This window comes from Peromyscus californicus, unplaced genomic scaffold (genome assembly GCF_007827085.1).
Source record: "Peromyscus californicus insignis strain IS unplaced genomic scaffold, ASM782708v3 Scaffold_8__1_contigs__length_139910024, whole genome shotgun sequence".
Classification (NCBI taxonomy): Eukaryota; Metazoa; Chordata; class Mammalia; order Rodentia; family Cricetidae; genus Peromyscus; species Peromyscus californicus.
In genome coordinates, this window is record NW_026294606.1 from 57,769,773 (window position 1) to 57,795,661 (window position 25,889).

The window sequence follows — 25,889 nt, forward strand, 5'->3', positions numbered from 1 at the left end:
CACCGTTTCTCTGATCCCAGCATTCAGGAGGTTAAGGCAGGAAGACTGCAAGTTCTAGGCCAGCCTAAGCTACAGAGTAGGTTCAAAGCCAGACTAAATAACTTAGTGAGACCCTGTCTCAAACTAAAATGAGAAAAAGGTCTGGAGCTGTTGTCTTGTCATAGAACACTTGCTTAGCATGTTCAAGGCTTCGAGTTCAGTTCAGCAGTGCCACAAAAGAAAGACAAAGAACAAAAGATTAAAAAATTAAAAAAGAAGGCCATGCATGGTAACTGGTGCCTGCAATCTCCACATTGGAGAGGCTAAGGTAAGAGGATTCCTGGGAGTTTAAGGCCAGCTTGGGCCTACAGAGTTGAATGCCAGCCTGGGCAGCATAGCTCGACCCTGTCTGAAAAACAAAACAAAACAAAACAGTCTACAGAACCAAATACAAATGTTTCTCGGGGACATTGATCCCATCCGTGTTGCCGGGCATGATGGCTGCCTCCCTCAGCTGTGTGGAGGTGGGTGTCTGTGCTGGTCCGCAGGTCGGAGGCCTCTGGACCTAAAGAGACCTGGATACCCTGAGCAGCTTGGGACTAGAGCTCCAGTGTGTGTCACGAGGGATGTGGCCGCTTGGCTGGGCCTGCTCTGACCCGTGCTTTTCCTCCTGTGCGTTTGCAGACAGTGTGCCTTAGCTGCCCTGAGAGACGTCAAGAGTTACCTGACCAAGGAAGGAGGACAGATTGCAGTAAGTCTTGGGGAGCAGTGTGGAGAGCCCCTGTAGAGTGAGAACAGGGACAAATGGCTCTGAGGGTGGAGGGAACAAGGCTCATGGCTCAGGAAAATGTATCCTGGGATGGATGTTGGCACAGAGCTCTGCCACTCACGTGTGTAGTGGGCGTCTGGGCACCACCTCTACTGTGTTGCTGCCAGCCACAGCAACCAGGCGTCATTCTTTGGCCCCTCATTGTATGTTACTGCTTGCTAGGTCCCTGGGTCCACCCCACCCCCCACCCCCACCCCTGCTTCCCTGCTGTGCCAGAGAGAGCTGTGGGCCGAGGATGAGGAGGGAGTCTGGGAGCACTATGGAGAGGTTAGGGGACAGGACACAACTCTGTCTGGAAGAAGGAATTTGGGGCTTATTTCTGGAGACAACAGGTTGAATCCCTTGTGGTTTGGGTAAGCATCCTTACCAGTTTTTCTGAGCCGCCGCCGCCACTGCCTTCTTCTCTATCAGGTTTTTGACGCCACCAACACTACTAGAGAGAGGAGACACATGATCCTTCATTTTGCCAAAGAAAATGACTTCAAGGTGAGCCAGACCCGCCGCCTCTATCTAGCAAGTTCAGAGTGGAAAACACCTTGGGAGCGGCTGATTGCCTGACTCTGGCTTCAGCCTCTTCTCTCTCTCTCTCTCTCTCTCTCTCTCTCTCTCTCTCTCTCTCTCTCTCTCTCTCTCTCTCGTTGTTGAGGCAGGTCTCACTCTGTAGCCCAGGTTCATTGGAACACACTCTGTTGCCTAGGCTGGCTTCAAACTTGCAACAATCCCTCTGCCTCCGTCTGCTAAGCGTTAGGATTGCAGGTGTGAGCCCCACCCACCCCCATGGCTAGTTGTCCGCGTTTTGCTGCTTTGAAACAAGGTCTTCCTTGTGGCAAGGTGCCTGGAGACAGTGGAGCTCTCCCTCCCTGGCACAAGGTGAAGGCCATGGCCATGCAAAGTTGATGTTTTATGGAGTAATACTTTCCCAGTTCTAATCCTCCCCCTCATTAATATTTTGGTTAACAAACCAAGGCAAGTGCTTCTGGTGCTAAAGCACAAAAAACGGGTTTGACCGAGACATTCTCATACATGGGCATCATTACACTTTGCTCCTATTTGCTCTCCTGTCTTCTCTTGGCCCCTCCTTTCTCTGACGTACTGGCCCTCGTCCGCTCCCCAAATAGTCCCTTGGATTCTGCTTTCATGGTACATGTATTCCATTCACCTGCCGTTCCCCACCCCTCCCTTTAGTCTTCCTCCTCTGTCATGGCACCCGCCTCAGCGCACGCGCACACACACACACACACACACACACACACACACACACACACACACACATTTAAATCTAGATTTTGCATGTAAGTGGAAGCACGCAGTGTCTGAGTCTGGCTTACTTTGCATCTCCCCAGCCCCATCCTTTTCCTGCTAGTTTCCTTTCTTGTATCACAGCGACATCAAAGTTGGCCTTTTGTGGGTTGTTTTCACATTTCTGTCTTGCTTCCTTCCTCCAGGCATTTTTCATTGAGTCCATATGTGATGACCCTACTGTTGTGGCCTCCAACATCATGGTAAGACAAGTAGAAAGCCCTGTTTGTCTATGGCCGCTTAATACTGTGAGGTTATTTGCAGTCCTGGGGGAACCCAGGTCAGGGCCTGGATAATGACTACATCCTGAGAAGCAAACACCCTGCTCCATGTGTGGTTGAGTGTCTTTAGGTGGATACTGGGATGGTAGAAGTACATAGGGATATTAACTTAGCATAGGCTGTGACCTGGACGTGCTCTAAAGTGACATCCAGGCCATTTCCAAGGACTTTGAGGACAAGCAGCAGGTATACAATCTTGGTTGGGACATGGTAGATAAAGGGGACAGACAGGGAGTAGTTTCACCTGTCAGAAGGTGAGTGATGATGGAGTAGCCAGGTATGAAGGGCAGCTCATCCCATCATACAGGGGAGGCCATCCAGATGTTCACTTTCGCTTTCCAGTCCCTAGTAGGGAATAATGCTTTTATGTTAACCAAAGCCTCCAAGGCTCACTATGCCAAAGATCTCACTGTGTAACCCAGGCTGGCCTTGAACTCAAGACACCCTGCACCCTATTCCCTGAGTGCTGGAATTACAAGTGTGTACCACTACACCTTGCCCAATATACACCTTACTTTTAAAGGGATACTAACCATTTTTGCTTTCGTTCATTGGTCTTTTTCTTCGAGACAGTGGGAGTATCTGCAAACATTTCTAAGAAACAAGCTCCACTTCAGGAAGAGGCTCAAAGTTTGAGAAATAGGAGTGCTGTGCTCACAGAGGACTTTGCTGTCTTTCTTTGGGTTTATTTTCCCTGTTCCACTTGATAGTGAAGCATGGTGTAGCTGTGAAATCCTTTCCCCATTGTGTGGTCACTCCCGAGCTTAGGTAGGAGTTGTCTTCGTAGTAGCTTTCTAGTCATTCACATAGTTAGCTATTGGCCCTGATCCTCTGTGTTCAGAAATCTTTCTCTGATTAAACCTAAAAGCAGTTTTGCAGATTAGGTCCAGGGATTTGTGGCCTATATTCATGTTTTTGTTGTACAAGTCACACAATATGCAACTGACCTTTATAGCTACTTTTAGTGTGCAGTTCAGCAGCATTAAGTACATTCAGATTCTTGGGCAACTGTGTATGTGATGTGGCTCTATTGGTGTAGAGTGCTTGTCTGCCACCTACAAAGCTGTGGGTTCAGTTCCCTGCACTGCATAAATTGGGTGTGGTGGTGAATACCTGGAATCTCAGCACTTGGGAGGGAGAAGTAGGAGGATCAGAAGTTCAAGGTCATCCTTGGCTATGTGGTGGGTTTAAGGGAAACCTGGGGTACATGGGAGCTTGTCTCAAAGCAAGCAAACAAAAGAAAGCCAAAAGCAAAAAAGTTGGGAACCCCCTAATGTCCTTCTCCAGGCCTGTCCATCTTCTTGTCTGCCTTATAGTTGTGGAAGCATAAGATTAAAACAGTTCTGAGGGCAGGCATGATGGTGCCTGCCTAATCATTTCAGCACGTACTGGGCAGAGAGAGGTAGGAGGTTTTAGGAAGATTTAAGGTCATCCTGCTTTACATAGTAAGTTCAAGCCCAGTCACAGCTAGATAGTAAGACAGTGCCTCAAAAGACCAAAATCAGTCTGAGTTTCCCTAACATCCACCTGGGTTTCTCGGCAGAATTGTCCAATTATAGGAGACTCTGTCTGAGAGGGGCACCTCTGAAAGGTCTAGGCACCAGGTCTAGTTAGATGGCATCACACCGACCAGCACAGGTGGCTACTGCTTCTGTTGGAACAGGTGGAGAGACTCTGCCCAAGAGCAACACTTAATGTGCCTTTTGTGACCAAAGGCCTGCTCTTGGTGTGCTTCCGTGGGGTTCTGCTGAATTGAGGGCCAGGCTGACTCCGTTATTGGACTGACCTGCCTCCGCCTCCATGTATGGTCCAGATGTGTTCCTTAGGGGATCTCTGTGGGTTTCCTGTGTCTGTCCTTCCTGGACATCCTCCCTGTGTAACCATAAGGCCATCAGTCAACCCTCGGGACCCCTCCCCACCTCCCCGTTCTTTTTCTTCCTCTTAGATGCTGGGTAGGATAGTCTTTATTCTGAGAATTTCTGGGCTTTCCCCATTTGAAAGCCCAAATCCTGCTTAATCTCAGCAGAAAGCCTTCCAGTGTGATTCATCAGCTGCTCTTTGTGATGTTACAGGAAGTTAAAATCTCCAGCCCGGATTACAAAGACTGCAACTCGGCAGAAGCCATGGACGACTTCATGAAGAGAATCAGTTGCTATGAAGCCAGCTACCAGCCTCTTGACCCTGATAAGTGTGACAGGTGCTTCCCAGAGCTCACTCCCTCAGTTATCCACACGAGGGCTTGAAATGTCTTCTTTTTTTTTTTTTTTTTTTTTTTTTGGTTTTTCGAGACAGGGTTTCTCTGTGCAGCTTTGCTCCTTTCCTGGGACTCACTTGGTAGCCCAAGCTGGCCTCGAACTCACAGAGATCCGCCTGGCTCTGCCTCCCGAGTGCTGGGATTAAAGGCGTGCGCCACCACCGCCCGGCTTGAAATGTCTTCTTGATGGTCCCATAAACAGCTCCCAAATATGTCTGTGAACTCTAGAAATGGCTTTGGGAGGGTCCCCGAGGCCCTGTCCTTTGGCGGAGGAGCTATTGGCAGTTGTTGGCGGCTGAGGGAGGGAGGGTCCCTCTCCTTTGAGGACATGACCGCTGCTAGGCTGCCCATGCCTCAGTGGGTGGCCTCACCTCTATGTGTGAAGGGCTGCACTAAAAGCACACGAGATGGGGGCATTTAGGAGAAGACAGTCGTGAGTGGGGAGGTTCAAAATGAGGGAGAGCTCATCAGTTAAGAGCACCTCCTGCTTTTCCGCATGACAGGAGTTCGGTTCCCAGCAGCCACATCAGGCAGCTCACTACCAACTGTAATTCCAGCTGCAGGGGAATCAGATGCCTCTGGCCTCCACAAGTTCCTGCACTCATGTGCACAGACCCACACAGATGCATGCATATATACATATACATACGTATATGTTAAATTAAAAATAATAAAAAAGAAGTCTTTAAAACGTATAAATATATAGGCCAGGTGGTGGTGGTGCACACCTTTCATCCTAGCACTTGAGAGGCAGAGGCAGGTAGATCTGTGAGTTCGAGGCCAGCCTGGTCTACAGAATGAGTTCCAGGATAGCAAAGGCTACACAGGAAACCCTGTCTGTTCAACCCACCCACCCCCCAAAAGTATGAATGTATGAAAATGCCTTCTTCAACTACTCTCTGCCTTGAAAAGATACTTACTAGGTTTTTGCTTGTTCATTTGTTTGTTTTGACTGGGTCTCACTCTAACCCTGGTGGGACTGGAACTAGTTATGTAGATTCGCAGATCTGACTGCCTCTGCTTGCCCAGTGCTGGGGTTAAAGGTGTGTGCCATCATGCCCAGCGAGGTTTGCTTTGCTTTTCCCTGGACATCTGTACATTTATTTGTTTGCTTGTGTTGGTGCTTTGGGCCTGTATGTGTGCATGCATGCATGTGCCCTGGAACACACGTGTGAAGGCCAGGGAGGCCTTTTCTCTCCTCCTGCCTTGTGATCCCAGGGGATCAAACCCAGGTCATGAGAGTTGGTGGCAAAGCAACTTCATGCTGAGCCATGTCCCTGGTCTCTCCACCTCACTTTTTAACAGTCTTCACTGAATCTGGAGCTCACTGATTTGGCTAGACTGACTGGCCAGTGAGTTTCAGGGGACAGCCTCTCTCTGCCTCCCCAGCTCTGGGATTACAGACCGTGCTATGCCTTGCTTCTTAAGAAGGTGCATCTGCACTTGACGTACAAATTTTGTGCTTATCCATCACTGAGGGAGCCATCTCTCCAGCTCTGATACCTTGGCTTGAACAGCCTGGCTGTGGGAATTGTTGCTTTCATTTACTCTCTGACTCTAGGGAAGACTCACAACGGTCACTGTTACAGGCGCCCAGGAGCAAATATTCCAGAAGCTGGCTAGGCCTAGGGTGAGGTCTGCTGTCCTCCAGGGCTAGGGAGACCTGGATGGCGGTCCTCAATGATGTTTCTTTGCAGGGACTTGTCATTCATCAAAGTGATTGACGTGGGCCGGAGGTTTTTGGTGAACAGAGTGCAGGACCACATCCAGAGCCGAATTGTGTACTATCTGATGAATATCCACGTGCAGCCCCGGACCATCTACCTGTGTCGGCACGGCGAGAATGAGTACAACCTGCAGGGCAAGATTGGGGGCGACTCGGGCCTGTCCAGCAGAGGCAAGAAGGTAGAGGAGAGAAAACAAATGATGGGCTAGGGACTGACTGGAGGCCGGAGGGTGGTTGGCTCCCACCAGGTGGTAGAGTAGAAGGGTCCTTAGGAGGGTAGGATGCTGTGTATTTTTTTGCTGTTTTTGCCGTGCTATATACTGTGGGTATTTGCATGTGTCTATATGTGTACATGGGAGTGTGGACTAGAAACGGAAAAGTAGAGTCAGGCCTCTTGGTCTCTGATAAGGTTTGAGTGGCACTGGAAGTTTGGAATATACCATAACCCATGGAAAGAGCTGGAGTTGGGGTGACCTCTGTCTCCTCTGTTCCCCTCAGTTCGCCAATGCCCTGAGCAAGTTCGTGGAGGAACAGAATCTGAAGGACCTCCGTGTGTGGACAAGCCAGCTGAAAAGCACTATCCAGACCGCGGAGGCGCTGAGGCTCCCCTATGAGCAGTGGAAAGCACTCAATGAAATCGATGCTGTGAGTCACGGGCCCGCATGGCTGTGGGGAGGCCTGGCTGGGGGTGGAGAGTTCTCTCGAGGGGCCTCTGGAATCTTTCCTGGTGGCTTCCTGAGACCCCCTTTTATTTGAGGTGACACTATGGGGGAGTTCCTTGGCATGAATGTTGGTCTCCCTGACAGGGTGTGTGTGAGGAACTAACCTATGAGGAGATCAGAGACACCTACCCTGAAGAGTACGCACTACGTGAACAGGACAAATACTACTACCGATATCCCACGGGTGAGGTGAGCAAGAGAAGGTCCATTCTTTTGTCTGTTGGCTTTTCTTTATAATGGTCAGGAGCTGCCACATGTGTTGTGTATGGAGGTGGCTGAGAGAAGGCTTTGGGGGCCTCAGCAGAATCAGGTGAGTCCCCACACGGCCTCTACAACCCACCCCATCTCTCACCAGTTCTGTAAGCTCATCTCTACTACTACTTTGGTCTTTAAATCTCACTGAAGAGAACCCTGTAAAAAGCCCCAAGGGAAGTGCGATGTGTGTCCCACACGGAACGAGAACTCTTGTGTGTGTATGTGTCTAATGATGTGTGTGATGTGGGAGAGAGCAAAGAGGATGGCTGGAGATTCACTCCAGACCAAAGCTTTTTCCTGGATGCCAGGAGACATGGTAGACAGGCTGGCTGTGCGGATGTCACGTTAGATGGCTTGTCCCGGGTCTGGGCCGATGTTGGTAGAGAGAATGGCTGAGCAGGCAGCTGCTCTTGAGTTGGAATGAAGTGTGCTGAACCATGTGGTACTCTGGCAGTTCAGCCAGGTGGCTATGTTGACACCTAGTGGGTGTCCTTTTGAGCCCTTGTCAAGTTCCCATGCCTGGTGGGCCACCATGCTGCTTTCTGGTCTCACTTTGGTCTTCACTCACCGTAACTCTGGTTAGAAGGAGAAAAAGCATGGACAGTTCAGTGTGAGGAGGACTTGGGTTGCTTTTTTATGTTGCAGCTTTGTGTTCCTTGTGTAGCTCAGAAGTGCCTTGCTTGTAGTCCTTCGCAGTGCTGGCGTCACAGATGTGCACCACCGTACCTGGCTACATTTCTGTTGTTTGAAACAGGATCTTCTTCAATGTGTGGTCCAGGCTGCCTTGGGTTCATGGCAGTCCTCTTGCATCAGCCTTCTGAGTGCTGAGGATTACAGACACGCACCACCCGTATTCCAAAAGGAAATGGCAGACATGTTAGCAGTCCATCTAACATCTCGGAGATCCTAGCTCTGGTGACCACAAACTCCTTGTATCTAGAGTTGCCTGTTCTGGATGGTGCACAGAAGGCATCCTTCGGTGTATGTAGATGGTGATGCTTGATGTCTTCCATCCACTTGACTGACATAACAGATTTTTGAGGTTCTCTCAGGTTGTGGCATGTACCAGGACTTCATTTCTTTCAATGACTGCCTGAGTCATCGTCCATGATAGAGTCTGATCTTTCTCCCGCGCTCAAGAGGAAGGAGTTCAGACAGACAGGACTGTAGGCTTCCCTTGTGTTTCCTAGGAGTATTTCATCAAAGGCAGAGCTGAACACTTAGGAAGGATGGATGTCTGCATGTGTGGGGGGATGGGCTGTGAGCTGGTCTACGATGAGGGTGCAAGGGATTGCAGGACTCTTCCCTGCCTACCCTCTCCTAACGTGCTATCCCACCCCTTTGTTCTCAGTCCTACCAGGACCTTGTCCAGCGCCTAGAGCCTGTGATCATGGAATTAGAGCGCCAAGAGAATGTGTTGGTCATCTGTCACCAGGCTGTCCTACGCTGCCTACTAGCCTACTTCCTCGACAAGAGTGCAGGTATTGAGGGCAAGCCATGCCCAGGAATGAAGGAGGAGGAAATGGGCCCTTGGCTGCAAGTGGGAGGGGACCCATCTTTTCTTACTTTGTATCTGAATATGGATCTGCCTCACAGCCCGCTGAGGGGTCTGTACCTGCTGCCTACTGAACAGTGTGGCGCTCAGTGGGCGTCGTCATGTTATAAACCAGCTTGAGAACCCTTAAGCCTCCATGTGACCAAGGGCCTTTGGGTTAGGCGTGAGGCTCTCACAATGAGCCTAGGGATGCCCCCTGAGTGTCTCCCTTTGCTTCAAGGCTCTTATTTAACTGCGATGACATATGTCTCATTTCAGAGGAGATGCCATACCTGAAGTGTCCCCTTCACACCGTCCTGAAACTGACACCTGTGGCCTATGGTGAGTAGCAGCCCCGGCTGGGCCTGAGGTCTCCTGGGGGCTATGGGGCTGCCGATGAGGACGATCTCTCTAACAGAAGCCATCTTCCCCGCCTTTCACCTTCAGGGTGCCGTGTGGAGTCCATCTACTTGAATGTGGAATCAGTGAGCACACACAGGGAGAGATCAGAGGTGAGTTAGGCTCAGGTGCATGGGACCCATGGGAAACTCTGGGTCTGGTTTTCTTCTGGAGGGTTCTCACTGAGTTTCTTTGAGGCCCACTGGCCAGCTACCATGCTCCACACCTCTGTTCCTAGCCTGTCTTTTCCTGTGACTTCATGGGTTCTGTCCTGTTCTTTCTGTTCTCTCTCTGTCTCTCTCTCCCTCTCCCCCGCCCCTCATTTCTACTTGACTGGGAAGAATGAGTTAAACAGGGAGTTACTTCCTTCTCTCAAATATTACCTTAGTGCAATAGCTGTTGCCACTTTTGGCAGCAAAAGCTATGCCTTCTCAGGTACCAGGAGCCTGGCTCAGACAGGACTAGCCGGTCAACTGCACCATCTGCATGCATCAAGTTCATAGTTAGCAAAGGTTGATAGGAAGCAGGACTAGAGGAGGGAATCCCACGGGCCGCCGAGGAATGGTCTTCAGGAGACTGAGTACCCAGCTGCTGTTATTGTATTCCATATCAGGGAGGTCTGAGATTTTTGCGGGGAGGGTGTGTGTGGTTGTGTTGGATTCCTTACTGGGCAGATGGCTTATCTGTCCAGGTCTGTGTTGTGAAAGTGGGTTTAAATTTGCTTTATGCAGGCGGTCAAAACACATCACTTTACCAGTGTAGTCAGACCTTCCTCTTACACCGAACTTGACTTTCTGTCTGTGGAGTCCGCAAAACAGGTGACTTCCCCATTCCCAAGGAGCTTGGCCGTCAGACTTTGGTAGGAAGGGTACATGGGTGCCAGCCAGTTGACTTACTGCCCAGCTTGCACTGTGGACGACACTGGAAGAGGACTGCGTCCCTGGGCTGCCTTGCCCTGTCTCCTGGCCCCAGCCCTCTGAAGCAGGGCACCTGGAAGCTGTGCTCATTTAGCTGACTGAGGACAGCTCCAACACTGGGTTTAGACATGAGATGGGCTCCAAGGGCCTCAGAATACCTCCTTGCTGAGTGCTGGGGCTGAAGCGGCCCTGGGCTTTGAGATGCTGGGCCATGCCATGGACCCCAGAAGCCCACTCTTCTGTCTCGTCATCCTCTACTGGAAGGTGGACAGCTCATCCTGGCTGACAGACCGCTGTCTGTTTCCTGCACCTTTGGTCTCCTGCTCTACCTCCTAGGCTGAGGCTGGGTACTGTTTCGGGGAGCACAGTGTATTCCACAGGTGCTTGTGTGTGCCATAGACCCAGATGGAAGGGAGTAGGCCCTGACACCTTTCCCCTCCCACACCTGTGATCTCGGAGCCAACCATCTCTCCCGGGCCCTCTGTCGGTGGGGTGGCTGGGAGTAAGGATCTTTTCTCTGACCCCCTTCTCTGTTGTGGTTGTAATTTTTTCCTCCCCTGCTTTGCACATAGCGAGAAGTTCTGTGGCAGCAACAGCTCAGGGTCAAGGCCACTCACCTGGGTGTCCCTCTGGTGGTCCTCGTACAGATCACCAGAGGACTGTGTGTGTGTGTGTGTGTGTGTGTGTGTGTGGCTTTTGTCCCTCCCTACCCACTCCTTGTAACTGTCGCCTTCTCTCTTTTGTCTTTGTCTGCTTAGGATGCAAAGAAGGGACCTAACCCGCTCATGAGACGCAATAGTGTCACCCCACTAGCCAGCCCTGAGCCCACCAAAAAGCCTCGCATCAACAGCTTTGAGGAGCATGTGGCTTCCACTTCTGCTGCCCTGCCCAGCTGCCTGCCCCCGGAAGTGCCCACGCAGCTGCCCGGACAAGTCAGTGATTCTGCTTTAATTACTCCCTACAGGGAAGAGTGAACAGGGGAGAGACGATCCCCAGATCTGGGACTGTGTTTGTGTTGGCAAGTGAGGATGTGCGCCTGTGTTTGGGGTGGGCTGTGTGTGTGATGTGCAGTAGACAGTGTTTGTGGGTGTATAGCGTGTGTACGTGCATTTGTGTAGTGTGTGTACGTGCCTTGGGCAGGACATGAGGTGCCCTCTCTGAAGATCTTTCCTGGTCAACAGTGACTCTGTCTATCCTTTCTGAGGTTATGGCTCTTATTCTTCATTGAGCAGAATCAGACAGAGTAAAAGAAATTGTAAAATATTCCAGTCCTGTGCACATTTGTGAATAGCAATTCCCAGTCAGGAGTCTGTACGTACCATGGGAGTGATGTCTTCTTACCCCAGAGCTAACTCCTTTGCTATCACCTCTCTGACAGGAAAAAGCTGAGATTCCCACAGAAGAGCCTATTCCTTCTCCACAACCAGCATACCTCCCCCCTTAGAAAGAGCCCAGAGCTGGAGAGGCAGCTGGATTGATAAAGCTCTTTCCATGCAGCTGTGGCGACCCAAGTTCAGATCTCCAGAACTCAGGCAAAAAGCTGAGAGCAGAGGGACATGCCTGTAAAATCACTGGTGAGAGGAGAGGCAGGAACAGGTGGATCCCTGGAGGCTCACAGGCCAGCTAGCCTGGCCTACATGGTGGAATCCCAGGATTGCAGTAGGAGAGCTTTAAACAAAAGGTGGCAGGCTGCTGAGGATTGACATCCAAGGTTGTCCTTTCACGTCCCTTCATGTGATGCTTGTGTCCATCTGCATCCCTGTACGTGGATGCATGTGCGCACAGTACGTGTATACATACATACACAGGACCAGGCAGCCAGTATAGCCACCTTTTCACACAGCAGCTAGATTATCAGAGTAAAAGCAAACAGAACCCAGCCAGAGTCACTATTTCACTAGCTTGAAAGATCAAAGGCTGGAAGAGTTTGTCTGTTGAGCATTGAAATTTGTTTTCAGAACACCAGTCCTTCAAAGATAGCCAAGAGCCTTTGCAAACATGAAATAAGAGACCTTACCCTTATCCCTTGCTGACTGTCGTCTCCATGCCCGGCCAACTCTGGCTGTGTCTGCGCCTCCCAGCACTTCTGCTGACCCCTGAACTTCCCTTTAACTTCCTGAGGTCTGGAATGTGGTGTGGAGAACCACCGAGGCCTCCAAAGCTCATTTAACTGCCCCAGGCCTCAGTTTCCTAATTTGTGGAATTGGGGAGCAATTATACCCTGCAAAAAAAGTGGCTCGGACAAGGTGATTTGTGCAGTACATGTAACTTGGTCTGGCACAAAGTAAGGGTTGGGTCCAGGAGGATGACAGATGGGAGCTAGGAGACCTGGCTTTGATTGTAGCTCTGCCATTAGCATGAGTGTAGATTTTTCCCACTCCTTGGCCACAAGTTCTTGGTATATAGTTCAGGCTGTCTTTTATGAACTTATGGTCGTCCTATCTGTGCCTCCTGAATGTAGGATTTTGTTTTTTTTGTGGAGGACAGGGTCTCATGATGCTTAGAGATTGGCCTCAAACTCACTACGTAGTTGAGGATGACTTCGAACTCCTGATCCTCCTCCTTCCTTCTCCCAAGTGCACTGCCGTGCCTGTCAAGTGTAAGATTTTAATGGCCAGGCTCTTTCGCTTTGGAAATGGGCACAGGACTGGGTGGGAAGACTCCAGTAGATGTTCCTTTAGATCTGAGAGTTTTCTATTACAGCCAAGCAGAACTGACATTGATTGCATCACCATGCCCTCTATCCTGGTGCATTGTGGGAGTCTTCTGTTGCGGAGACCTGAGGAGATTAACCTGGGCCTGGGGCAGGGACATCCAGAGCTACCCTGATCTGGTCATGGAGGATTCTGGCAAGCGCCCAGCCTTATCTCCCCCTTCACAGATGCTTCTGAATTTATTAGGACAGCCCTTCAGGATTGCCAGATCCTCAGGAACAGATGTCTGGGATCTATTGGCCGGGTCAGACATGGGAGGTGTGTGGGGCTCATCTCACCAGCTGCCATCTGGCCTCCTGACTGATTTTTTTTTTCTCTCTCTCCTTACCTTGTCTCCCTGCAGCCTTTGCTAGGGAAAGCCTGTCTGTAAGTATTTCCTGCTCAATAATTCTGTCACTTGCATTCACTCTTGCTTGTTGCCAGTTTGTCTCCTGCCTGCTGAAGTATTTAGGATGAGGACAGTTTGGGTAGACTCTGAGGTTGTCCATAGAAGAGAAAGAGTTGCGAGGAGAGAATTCCCAAAGTTTATAGAGAAGGGGTGCAGAAAGGGGATGTGTTGTGGCCAAACTAACAATGTTCAGCCCACTCCAGTGCCATCAGCCACAGGGTGCTACTCCCCAGTCCCTCTCGGGGTTCTAGGTTGTGTCTTGAATGGTCCTAGGCTGGGACTTCACATGATGTTGTTTCCCGGTTGGGGTCAGATTTTGATGGCGAGTGAAACTAGTGTTTGCTGTTTCTTCTTTTCACTCCCTTTCCCAGAGGAGCACCCTTTTATTCTGAAAGCAATATTTATCCAGAGCCTAATAAAAAAGCAAACCAACATGGGAATCTGTCTTGAGGGCCTGGAGGTGTGCCTGTCAGCCCTGCCAAGGGACAATCTCTGGAGACATCCGGATAGAAACTGTCCTTGGGGATCCCACTCCACTGAATCCACAGCCCCGACTGCTGCCCTGTCAAGCTTGAGAAACAGGTGTGGGCGGGCATTTAGGAGAGCTGTGTAACTCATAGAGAATGGGACGGCCCATCCTTTGTATCTCTGGCCCTTAAATAAGAGATGGGCAGGGCAATCCTCATCCTGTTTAACAAGTAAGGTCAAGTGACCCGCACACCCACCAACTGGTAGGCATGGAGCCAGGCCTCAAACAGACGTTGGGCCCTAGAAAGCTAGTGTCTTCCTCCCTGTAAGCTTCTTGGAAAAGCCCAGGTGCTGTTTTTCTGTCTCTGATTCTTGAAGCCTGAGGGGTACCATGAGCAGCCACTGGTCTGTGGGTTAACTAACTCCCATAGCTTCCCGTGCAGCCACTTCCCAAGGGAGAGGGCAGGCCTGGCTGTTAACTTCCCTCTCAGAAAGGGACGGTGTGCTCACCATCCTGTGTCTATTGTGGACTGCTTGAGGACCAAGGGTTCTCCTTGCAGAACCTTTGGGTTGGAACCTGTGGTTCAGCTTGTTCATTTCTAATGTGAATCTAATAGTGTTTTTGGCTGGAATGTCTTTAGTGAAGCAAAAATGTAGTCTACAGACTCATCACCCCTGCTATGGTCACATTCTATTCTGGAGACCCAGAATCTAGCCCAGCCCAATCCTGTGACCAAAATTAATCAATTATTGTTTTACTGAAATAGTATCATCTTAGTTGTCTTATCTAGCCTGGAACCTACTGTGTATCCCAGGCCTCAAACTCAAAGCAATCCTCCTGTCTCACTCTCTGAGTGTTTGAATTACAGGTATGCATGCACCAACTTACCTGGCTTCCAGGATTTATTTTAAAAGCCAGATCAAACCAACTTTGCCACAGTCTTTGGAACATTAGGGAAGTTAAACCAGTTTTATGACTTGAACTTCATCGTGCCTGTAACTCATGGCAAATATCTGGCACCTAGGAGGGGCGTGATGGGCGATTGCTAGATTATCACCACTTCTGGCCTCTAGCTTTAAATATGCATTTAGGTGGTCCTTTGTGCCCTCTGCCCCGTGCCATTGGATTTTTACTTCTCAGAGCAGCCAGAGCACTCAGACTTGAGCTGAGACGCCCCAAAGGCCTGATGCCTATCGTCTTGGTCTCCTGATAAAACTGAATGATACTCAGACACTGCTCTCTGTCCTTAGTATCTTCCTGGGAGCTGTTGCTATGCTTGGGATCAAGGGACCACCTGCCATTTTCAGTGCCTCTTCCATTTTAAAATCACAGATGTACACGAAAATGAAGAGACCACTCAGGCTGGCAGTGTAGCTCAGTTGGTAGAGGGTTTGCCTAGCCTGCAAGAGGCCCTGAGTTTGATTCCCCCCAGCCCTGCACAAAGCAGGTGTGGTGGAATGCATCTATAATCCCAGCACTCAGGAGGCAGGAGAATCAGAAAACCAAGGTCATCTACACTACATAGAGTGTTTGAGGCCAGCCTGGGCCAAATGAGACCTTATCTCAAAACCAAACAGAAAATACTAAAAAAGGTTTTGTTTTCTCCTTTTCCAACCTCTTTTGTTTTTCTCTTCCCTGCTATGCTTGAAAGACGAACTGTCTGTCACATTTTTTCAAAGTTTTCTCCTTACTAACCTGGGAAAGGTAATTGAGCTGGTGCATGTCCCTCTGTTTCCTCCTGCATCTGAGTCATGGCTTTCAGCCGAAGGGCACTGTGGCTTGTGTACAGATTGGCCGTTGTGGAGTATGTGGCTCGTGTGTCGGTGCTCGGTGGTCTTTCAAGCAGTGCCATTGATGTGGGGTCCTTGCCCATCCATCTCTGCCTCTGTGTGTTCTGAGTCAGGGGCCCCTGAGGGAACGATGTGGACATGACTCACTGTGTAGCTCCTCATTGTGACTGTTACATTGTCATCACATGTGAATGCTGGAGGCCCTGGGCCTGTGGTGTGGCAGGAGAAATGGTAACACACGCACGAGATCCAGGGCACTACTAGAAGAACCCCTATTTTAAACAGGGCACTGCTACCTGGATCCCCGAGTCTCAGTCAGCTCAGAACTTAGTGTCCCTTGTCTAGACATCCACAGTTAGGCTCCTTTATTCTGTGGCCTGAGAGTAGTTCTTGCACCCCTCCCTGCCTGCCTGAAATCCATCTCTCCATGATCCTGCCCCTGGAGTTTTGAGGGCCCAGATGGAATACTTTTATTGACCTTTTCTTTTTTGAAGGGTTAGATATGGAGGTTTTAGGGGAGAGATGGCTGCTGGCCAGTGGTAGTATTCAAGGCAGGTGACTTAAGAACATTTTAAAAGGGAACTTGATACCAGCTGATGCTTTGTGAGACTTCTTGCTAAGGGTACATGGGTTAAGGCCTGGCAGACTTGAATGACAGCCTCCGCTGGGCCTGCATTGGATGGCCAGGTATCCCACAGTCTCTTGCGTTCTGTGGAGCTCTGTGCCCAGACTTGGGACCCCCATGTAGCTGAGTACAAGGCTCTGTTAGCTGATTCCAGAGAGGAGCTCTGCTTTTCCAGACAGTCCCAGCTGATCTTGACCTGGCTGTGACCAATGTTAGAAGGCCGTGTGGCACGGAGAGTGGCCCTCGGTTCCTAAAGGGGAGGGTGCATGACTTGTCCTCTCTAAGCAGCATTGTCTGACCCCTGGAGCTGCAGGCTCCCAAGTCACCTGCCTGACTTCTCCATGCTCTTCTGGCTGGAATCTAGCCCAGTGCCAAGCAGAATCCTGGCCCACGTCTCTAGTTTCTTCTGTAACCTGGGGTATTTTCTGTCATGTTCTGAGACCTACTAGGGCTCCTCTACATGTTTTGTGATCATCCTCTGCCAGGGGTGTGTTCTTTTGGGGGGAACGGAGGGAGGAGGGTGTCTTGTGGCATGGCTTTGAGCCTTCTGCTCGAGAAGCACAGTCAGAACACGGTCATGACTCTCCCTTCCTCTCTCTCCTGAAAACAGAACATGAGGAGCCCCCAGAGTGGCGCTGACCTTTCCCAGAGGCAATGAAGCTGAAGTGTGGGTTCCATTCCGTTTCTACAGCCTCCTTGTGCCCATTCATCTACCTGAGTCCAAGCGATCCCAAGAACTTCTGGACTTGGGGAGAATGGAGGTCTGCTGGTTGAAAAGTAGGAGCACCCCCTGAGATGCTGGGGTGCCAGAGACAACTAGGAAGTTGTACAGATCCCAGCTTCCCATGGCGAAGCTGCAGACCTCCCCACACTTTGTTCTCCTGGGACTTCCGGGGTGTCTGACCTCACAGACTCTTCTGAAGCATGGGGAGGAGTACAGTTCTGGAAGAGGTGACCCCAGGCCCCTAAGCGGGGCATAGCGAATGGCACCGTGCTGTTTTGTTTTGTTTCTCTGGATCCTGGCCTGGCATGCTGATAACTGGGAGAAGAGGCTGGCAGAGAATCCTGAAATTCAGAGTGAGTTAGACCCCCGTTGCCAGAGGCTCAGGGATGTTCAAACACTCATGTGGCTTTTATACATCTTGGCCTGGGAAGAGGCCTCAAAGATAAGGGACTTGGACACACGCTGCCCTGGGTGTGGCAGTTCTCCTTCTGAGGAGTTCCTGAGCTGAGGCTCACTGGTCAGCTGAGCAATGACATGCCCTGGCTCCTCCACATGTCCACATGCCTTCTAGGTCTTGGGATTGCATCGGCGGAAGGAAGCATTTTGCTGTAAAAAAATCACCAGGGGCCCCTCTTCCCAGGGCTCTTAGCCTTCTGTTCTCCACCCTGGACCTGGAGTTACCTGAGCAAACCCTGTGGCTGGCTGTTTGTTTTGCACTTTCCCTCATTTCTTCCTCCCTCCCTTCCTTCACTTTTTTCTTTTTGGGCAGAAGTATGACCTGAAAGTCACATTTCCCTTCAGGAACTTAGATGGCAGGGTGTTGGCCCTTGGAGGCTTGGAGCTGTGAATGGGAAGAGCTGGAGTGTCTGTGAGATGGGGAGGCTCAGAGCCTTCGACTCCAACTTCACTCAGATTTCCCAAGAAGGGACGGTGGCCCAGGAGAGGCTCGTTCCAGGCCGCTGGCTCCTCAAGCAGCCTCATGTTGTTTTAGCCTAGTATCCGTTGTAGGCCGGACACTACCCTGCTGGGCATCTCCAAGAGCAGACGCTCCTCCGTGTTGGCTTCATGATGTCTGAGACATTTTTGCATGGGTGAAAGCAGTGCTGATGTAACTACCTATTGGTTTTGTCTGCCTGTTTCTCCCCCTTTATCCACCCAAGTTCTGCGGGGAGGAGAGGACAGCCTGAGCCTAGAAGAAACCTTTTGGAAACTCAGTGGTTTTTTTTGCCCAAAGGAGCCTTTATAAGGATGCCCCACAGCTGGTGCCGATGGTCCCTTTCCTTTCTGCCTTCTGCCTGTGAGTCCTGGGGAATCCTATCGTCCCCAGCTCAGGGGACAGGTCCTGGGGTGACACAAGGGCTTGCTTCGGACGTTTCAAAGTCACTTTGTGTCTTTCACAGCTAACCACTCAAGTTCTCAGTCCAGCCCACTACCCTTTAAGTCTGTGGTCACCAGAGAGAGGATGATGTACATAAGACGTGGACTGTTTCCTCTTAGTGGCTTGAGTCTTGGTAAGGATATATGCAGTGCCCAGGTGTGCACAGGCTGGTAATACGTTTAGACCTGGGGGCCTGTGGCATTGCATTTGGGGTGTGGACAGGATCTTAACTGTGTAACTCAAACTAGCCTCAAACTTACGGTGGTCCCCCCGTCTCAGCCTCCCAAGTCCAGCATTGGGGTGTTATAAGCATGAGCCACCAAGCCTGGTAGTGTGGCTTTGCGCTTGAAGGTAGTTTTAGATGTTCCCCTCCCTTCTGAGCATATCTACTCTCTAGTTACAGAACCAACTCTTAGCACATAGAGGAGACACTTAAGGCTGAGACAGGTAGGGGTGGTCACCTGTGACTGAAGTCAGTCCATCAAGCGAAAGCTTTGCCCGCTGTGACTTCACACTCTGTGAAGGTCTGTGGCTAAGATCAGGCTCGGGAGACCTTGAAGGGGTGGAACACAGCTTGATTTGAAACGCAGTGACTGGATGATTGGGGCGGCATCACTCAGAACTTCCACACTCCCACCAAAATCACAAAATAAAATGGGGACCAATGTTTTTAACTTTGCATATTTGTTTTTGGGGGTAAATTTCTCCCATTCCCTTCAACCATGGGCAACACCCTTCATCTGTGGGGAGAAGAAAAACTGTTGGAACCACACCAATGATATTTTCATTTGTAATACTTGAAATTTATTTTTTTATTATTTTGATAGCAGATGTGCTATTTATTTATTTAATAAGTATAAGGGAGCCTAAAAATAGAAGAAAGCTGTATAGATTGGGTTTAATTGTTCATTGGTTTGGGGCCTTTCAATGTGCGATTGACTTCTTTGTGTTCTGTGTAATTGTCTCTCTCAATTGACCTGGGAAGAAGCTATGCAAGCTTTTAAACAGGATATGCCTTTCAGAAATTTGTAGATTTTGCAGTTGCTAGAACAATAAAACCTGGTTGAGATACACCGACGAGACTCATTTCTGGGCCTTTTGCAGGCACACGTGTCAGTTTTCTTTTTAAGCACTGTGTGTGTGTGTGTGTGTGTGTGTGTGTGTGTGTGTGCGCGCGCGCGCGTGTGCGCAGACGTGTAGAGGGTAAAGGAAAACCTGGCAGGAGTCGGTCTCTTCCAGCCTCCAGAGATTGAACTCCGGTCGTTAGGCCTGTCAGCGCCTTTACTTGGGGAGGCAGTCACCTTGCCAGGCCACACAGCAGTGTCTTTAGCTGAGATTTGTGGCCCGTGCACCTGTCAGCGCCGCCCCCCCCCCCCCAACCCTGTATTTTCCTTTCAACAGGACACAACAGATTGTCAAGTTTATACATTTGGGAAATAATAAAACGTGTTAATTTTAAATTAATAGACTTTGTTTTTGGTTTAGTTCTCTCTCTCTCTCTCTCTCTCTCTCTCTCTCTCTCTCTCTCTCTCTCTCTCCAGAGTAATGTAATATATACATAGCTCAGGCTGGCATCAAATTTCTGATCTTCCTGTCTCCGTCTCCCAAGTGTTGGGATTATAGGCATACAATACCACACCTAGACTCCATTTTAAAAAAAATCCTGTGTTCATGTGTATGTGCAAGTGTGAGTATGTCCACCTGGAGAGGTCAGCTGACCACTCCAGGTGCTGATGATCCTTGCCTTCCACCTTGCTTGAGATGAAGTCTCTTGATTGCTGCTGAACATGCTAAACTGCTAGCCCACAACCCAAGGATTCCCCATTTTCCCCCTCCCGCCATCTCAGGAGCATTGAGACTCAGCTTTATGTGGGTTCTGGGAATCTGAACTCAGGTTGGTTTTGGAGCACAAGTACTTTACTCACTGAACTATCTCAGTCCCTCCACTCCCTGTCCTAGAACTGGAGGTTAAAATTAGGGATTCATGAATGCTAGATAAGAGCTGTACCACTGATGCTTCCCACTGGGCTTGACCAGCTCCTACCAACCAAGTTCTCTGGCAGCATGCCTGTGCCCCTCTTCCCCCAAATAAATGACTTTTCAAACTTCAGCAACTTCTTTGTCCTTATTGATAACCAAAAGTTAAGGGCTTGTTGTTGTTTTTTAACTCCCAAGAGAAAAGATCTTCATCTTTACAGATTGAGGAAAATTGAAGACTGGATGAGGATGAATATCTAGTGTGAACCTTACATACCCCAGAAGTTGCCCTGATGTCCAAATACTTTCCACTCTTCTAACTAGCAAAGAGAACAGCCTTGGGGCATCTCCATGCTGGAGTGACTCCTGAGGTTGTCGTCTGGAAGTGGGACAGACAGCAGTAGACTTCCGTGTTCTCTGGCTCCCAAGCTGCTCATTGGGTGTTGGATCTGGGGGATAGATAGAGCTTTGCAATCTGGTCCCATCGTTTAGGTTATCTTCCAGGAGAATAAAAAGACTCCTAGGGCTGTGGATAGAGTACTTGCTTTGCTTCTGCAAGGCCCTAAGTTTAAATCTAGTGTGCTTCTTTCCCTGATTAAATGAAGTTTAACATAAATTTAAAAGAGTGAAGTGTGATGCAATATACCAGTAATCACAGCACTTGGGAGTCTGAGGCAGGAGGATCACGAGTTTGAGGCCAGTCTGCGCTATATAGTGAGAGTCTGGCAAAATAAAAATAAATAACCCCCGAGAAGTATGGATAAAGAAAATATGGCTTATAGACAAAATGGATTTTTTTTCAGCCATAAAGACCAACGTTATATTGTTTGCAGGAAAAAGGATGCAGCTAAATAAAATGACATTAAGTGAATTAAGTCAGCCCCAGACATTGAATGTTTTCTCCAGCTTATGGATCTTAGACAGGCAAGTCTGTGACACATTTGCTTAATCAACGATCGATGTGGGAGGGCCCAGCCTACTGGTGGTGGTGCCACCTCTAGGCAGCTGATCCTGGATTACATAAAAAAGCAAACTGAGGGAGCCATGAGGAACAAGCCAGTAAGCAACATTCCTCCATGGTCTCTGCATCAGTTCCTGCCCGCCCCCCCACCCCCCCACCCCCGTTCCTGTTTTGATTCTGCCCGGAATTCCCTTTGTGATGGATGGACTGTAACTGTAACCTGGAATAAACTCTTTCTTTCCTAAGTTGCTTTTGGTCATGGTGTTTTCCCATAACAATAGAAAGCAGACCAGGTACAGTCCATTACGGCAGCGTGCCGCACAGGTCAGAGCTTGAGGGAGCTGGATACGTTGCCTCTGTAGTCGAGAGGGAGAGTCAGATGCTTGCTCAGTTTGCTTTCTCCATTTTATTTAATCTAGGACCCCTTGTCCAGGAATTGGTCCCTCCCACAGTTAAAATGAATCTTCCCACATAACAAAGATAATCTCTGACAGACGTGTCCATTCTATCAATTTGACAATGCTAACCATGACACTAAGGAAACAAAGAAAACTAATGGGAAGGTGACAGCTTTAAAATAGGAAGGTAAGGGGGTAAGGGGAGAAATATACTCAAAGTATATTATATGTTTAGATGAGAATGTCCTCATGCAACCCAGGACCATGTACTATGAATACATGCCAATTAAAATATTAAAGAACAATAGTCTGATATGATTAAAATAAAAACCCACAGGCACACCTTGATGTGTGTTATAAGATACTATGGTCTAGTCAAAGCTCCCTGCTACCCTGAATAGTTGACCAAGTTTTCCAGTATGGTTCGTTAAATAATTCCAAGTAAAGAGAGTCTCCGCTGTGCTTGGTGAAGAAAGGAAAGAGCAGCTGAAAGCCCAATGAGGCACCTATCTTGCCTGGGGTTTCTCCCCAGCTTGGGGCAGGAAGCACTTGGTCTGAGCCGTCTAGACTCAGTTCCCAGTAAAGTCAGATACTCGCGCCATTCCCCTGCAATGAGCATTTCTAGGCAGCCACATGCTTACTCCACACTCTTGCTCCATCTGACTCACTGAAGCCTTCACATCTTATTCTGTCAGCCAGAGCTACTGGCCATGGACACCAGTTTCTGCCTTTGGGAGTGAGAGTATTCATTGTTCTTTTGGCCCTGGTGATGTGTGCCTTGTCCTTTGAACAATGTGCTTTACCCCATAGCTAATGGGGCCTTGCTTGGGGACAGCCCTGACTAGGCCAATCCCCACTGATCAGCCTTTTTGACCTCTCTGCTGGGATCCCAGCCAAACTGGATTATGTCTGAGTGGTTAGATGCCACAACTCGTCAGTTTGAATTCAGTCGATTTTAATCAGAGTTGCACAACACAGTTGCCTAGCAAGATCTCACCCTGGGCAATTTGTGTATTTATTTATTTACATGTGTGAGTTTGTGTGGTGGTATGGACATGTGCACAGAGGTCAGAGGATCACATTAGGTGTCCTGCTGTATCACTCTGCTTTATTTCCTTGAGCCAGGGTCTCTCATTGAACCTGGAGGCAGGCAGGGTAGCAGCCACCAAGCCCCAGTGAGCCTCCTCTTTGCCCTGTACAGTGTTGGGATTACAGGGTGCATGGGGCCATGCTCTGCTTTTTTTTTTTTTTTAATGTGGGGCTGGGTATTTGAACTCAGGTCCCCAGGCTTGTATAGCAAGTACACTTATTCACTGAGTCACCTCCCCAATGCCTGTTGAGATTTATAATGTGAAGATCCAAAGTGTTCTGTGCTGCGGGAGGGCTTGCAGTGTCCCGTGTGATTCTGAGAGAGATAGGTAGAGAATCACTGGTCCAGAATGAGCATTGTAGGTAAGGGAGAGTGGAGTGTATTCACCTACATAAGACATCTGGAATGATTCATAGAACATTGGTTCATGTAGCAGAATGGTGATAGCCAGGAGCTGGGAGGAGGGAGCTATGGCAGTGGAAGTTTCTATTGCAGAAGATAAAAAGTTCTAGAGCTCTGCTGTATAAGATGTCTCTGAAGCCAATGGTACAGTATTGTATTTGTTTACTTTATTGTGTGTGTGTGTGTGTGTGTGTGTGTGTGTGTGTGTGTGTATGTGCGCCTGAGTGTATGTCTGTGCACCACATGTACACGGGAGCCTGAGAAGATCAGAAGAGATTTTGGATCCCCGGGAACCAGGGTTGGAGTTGGTTGCTAACCACCATGTGAATGTTGGGAATCGAACCTGGGTCCTCTGGAAGAGCAGTCAGTGTTCTTAACCACCGAGCCATCTCTCCAGCCCCACATTGTGCACTTTTTTTTTTTTTCCTGGAGCTGAGGACCGAACCCAGGGCCTTGTGCTTGCTAGGCAAGTGCTCTACCACTGAGCTAAATCCCCAACCCCATGGCTTGGGCACTTTAAAATATGTTAAGAAGATGGATTTCAAGTGAACTTCTTAACATACATACGAAAATCCTAACACAGAGAACATTCTGCAAAGTTCCCCACAAGGGCTCAAGAAAGCTTGAGAGGAGATGGGTGTGTTCAGCACCTCAGACAGGGTGATGGTACCAGGAATGTATGCAAACCTTTTGGCAGGTGGATAATTTCCTTATGTGACCCCAGCTGGCCTCAAACTTCTGATCCTCCCACCTCAGCCTAAGTGTTGGGATTTTAGGCGTACACAATCACATCCAGATAAAATTTTTGGTATAGATCAATTATCTAGTTTAAAAAAATACTGAGACATACACAAAGTTAAAAAAAAAAACCACAAAACAACAATAACAACAACAAAAACGAACTCTGGGCTGGAGAAATAACTTACTTGATAATGTGCTGGTTGTGCAAGCATGAGAGCTGGAGTTTGGTCCCCCAGTGTCCATGTAGTACCAGTCCATATCCCCAGCACCTGCAGACAGAGACAGATTCCCAGAACTCAACAGCCAGTCACCCTAGCTGAACCAGTGACCTTCAGGTTCAAGGACAGATCCCATACCAAAAAACAACGTGGAGACTGAGGAAGACACCTGATGCCAACCTCTGTTCCCTCCCCCACAACACAAGCATGTACACTCCTATATCACAGACATACACACACACAAACACAAAATTGTTAAACACCCACCAGAATCTCTTGCAAATGAGCACTCAGGGTAGAGGTAGGTTCTAATGTGAAAGATAATCTTCTTGCTCACAGGGCACAGCCTTCCAATGAGAGGAGCTCATCACAGCGTAGACATGTTTCTTAAAAGGCCAGTGTGCCTCTTTCCACACAGCTCAACCTCATCCTTCTCCAGTGTCTGTTTCCTTATCATACGCATCTTGAAGTCAGGTGGTCAGAGATGCTTTTAAGCTGTAATAACCCAAAGCATAAAACCATCTTCCAGCCCCTCAGGATAGTCTCTCTAGGTGTCTTAAGTTCTTCCCAAACTCTTGAGTTCTAGTAATCCCCCTGCCTCAGCATTCTGAGTATGTGAGACTACAGGCACATGTCACTATTCTGCTTTCTTCTGGTCTTTCTCTTTTCTTAAATTTTTAAAATTAATTAATCAATTAAATTTTTCCTAGACCCATCACAGTTTCCTCTCCCTCCCTCCTCTCTTCCCAGTCCTTCCCTCATTCTCTCCCTCCCTCCATCAATGCCCTCTCCCTTCCCTTCAGAAAAGTGCAGGCCTTCCTTGTATATCAGCCAGCCATGGGATATCAAGTTACAGCAAGACTAGGCACTTTCTCTCCTATTAATGCTGGATGAGGCAGCCCAGCAGGAGGAAAGGGTCCCAAGAGCAGACAACAGAGTCAGAGACACCCCTACTCCCTCTGCCAGGAGTCCCACAAGAAGACCAAGCCACACAACTGCAACACATGTGCAGAGAGCCCAGGTCAGGCCTATGCAAGTTCTCTGGTTGGCTGTTCAGAGTCTGTGTGCCCCCATGAGCCCAAGCTAGTTGATGCTGTGTGTTTTCCCGTGGTGTCCTTGGCCCCTCTTGCTCCGATAATCCTTCCTCCCCATCTTCCATAGAATTTCCCAAGGTCCACCTAAGGTTTGGCTGTGGGTCTTTGCATCTGTTTCCATCAGTTGCTGGGTGAAGGCTCTCTGATAACATTTGGGCTAGGCAATGATTGTAATGTAGCAGAATATCATTAGGAATCATTTCATTGACTTTTTTTCCTTCTTTTTTGCTGGTCATGTTTGGTTCTATCCTAGGTCTCTGGGCTGTCCAGCCTCTGGGTCCTGGTCCACCAGGCAGTGTCAGGAATGGGCTCCCTCTCATCGTATGGGTCTCAAGCTGGACTGGTTATTGGTTGGCCACTCCCATAATTTCTGCACCACCTTTATGCCAGCATATCTTGTAGGTAGGGCAAATTATGGGTCAGAGTTTATGTGGCTGGGATGGAGTCCCAATCCCTACACTGAAAGTCTTGTCTGGTTACAGGAGATGACTGGTTCAGGCTCTGTATCCCCCATTGCTAGGAGTCTTAGCTAGGATCACCCTCATAGATTCCTGGGAGTTTCCATTGCATCAACTCATCCCATAGATGCCCCCAATTCCAGTCATCTTTCCCAGTACTCTCTTCCTCCATCCTCCCCAACCTGATCCCTTCTGTTCCCATGCCCCCCTCATTCAGACCTCTCCCCGAGTCCAACTGTGATGTCTACTCTATTTCCTCTTCATAGT

The 25,889-nt window shown here is 49.1% G+C and overlaps 1 protein-coding gene across 12 annotated transcripts in view; it reads left to right on the forward strand.

Moving 5' to 3' along the window:
- The window catches only part of Pfkfb3 (6-phosphofructo-2-kinase/fructose-2,6-biphosphatase 3), an 87,063-nt gene extending 67,707 nt beyond the window's left edge, over positions 1-19,356 (forward strand). For 3 of the 12 annotated variants that reach the window (XM_052727070.1, XM_052727074.1, XM_052727078.1), the window contains exons 4-18: positions 664-730; positions 1,220-1,294; positions 2,254-2,310; positions 4,461-4,585; positions 6,340-6,547; positions 6,867-7,013; positions 7,175-7,279; positions 8,697-8,826; positions 9,159-9,221; positions 9,327-9,391; positions 10,010-10,096; positions 10,954-11,127; positions 13,253-13,275; positions 15,418-15,470; positions 16,792-19,356. In XM_052727070.1, coding sequence (XP_052583030.1) covers positions 664-730; positions 1,220-1,294; positions 2,254-2,310; positions 4,461-4,585; positions 6,340-6,547; positions 6,867-7,013; positions 7,175-7,279; positions 8,697-8,826; positions 9,159-9,221; positions 9,327-9,391; positions 10,010-10,096; positions 10,954-11,127; positions 13,253-13,275; positions 15,418-15,460 — 1,369 coding nt within the window. In that variant the 3' untranslated portion in view covers positions 15,461-15,470; positions 16,792-19,356. Of the gene's footprint in view, positions 1-663; positions 731-1,219; positions 1,295-2,253; positions 2,311-4,460; positions 4,586-6,339; positions 6,548-6,866; positions 7,014-7,174; positions 7,280-8,696; positions 8,827-9,158; positions 9,222-9,326; positions 9,392-10,009; positions 10,097-10,953; positions 11,128-13,252; positions 13,280-15,417; positions 15,471-16,791 lie in introns of those variants that run through there. The other 9 variants (XM_052727076.1, XM_052727080.1, XM_052727071.1 and 6 more) reach the window with 5 other exon arrangements.
- The last annotated feature ends 6,533 nt before the right edge of the window (positions 19,357-25,889 follow it).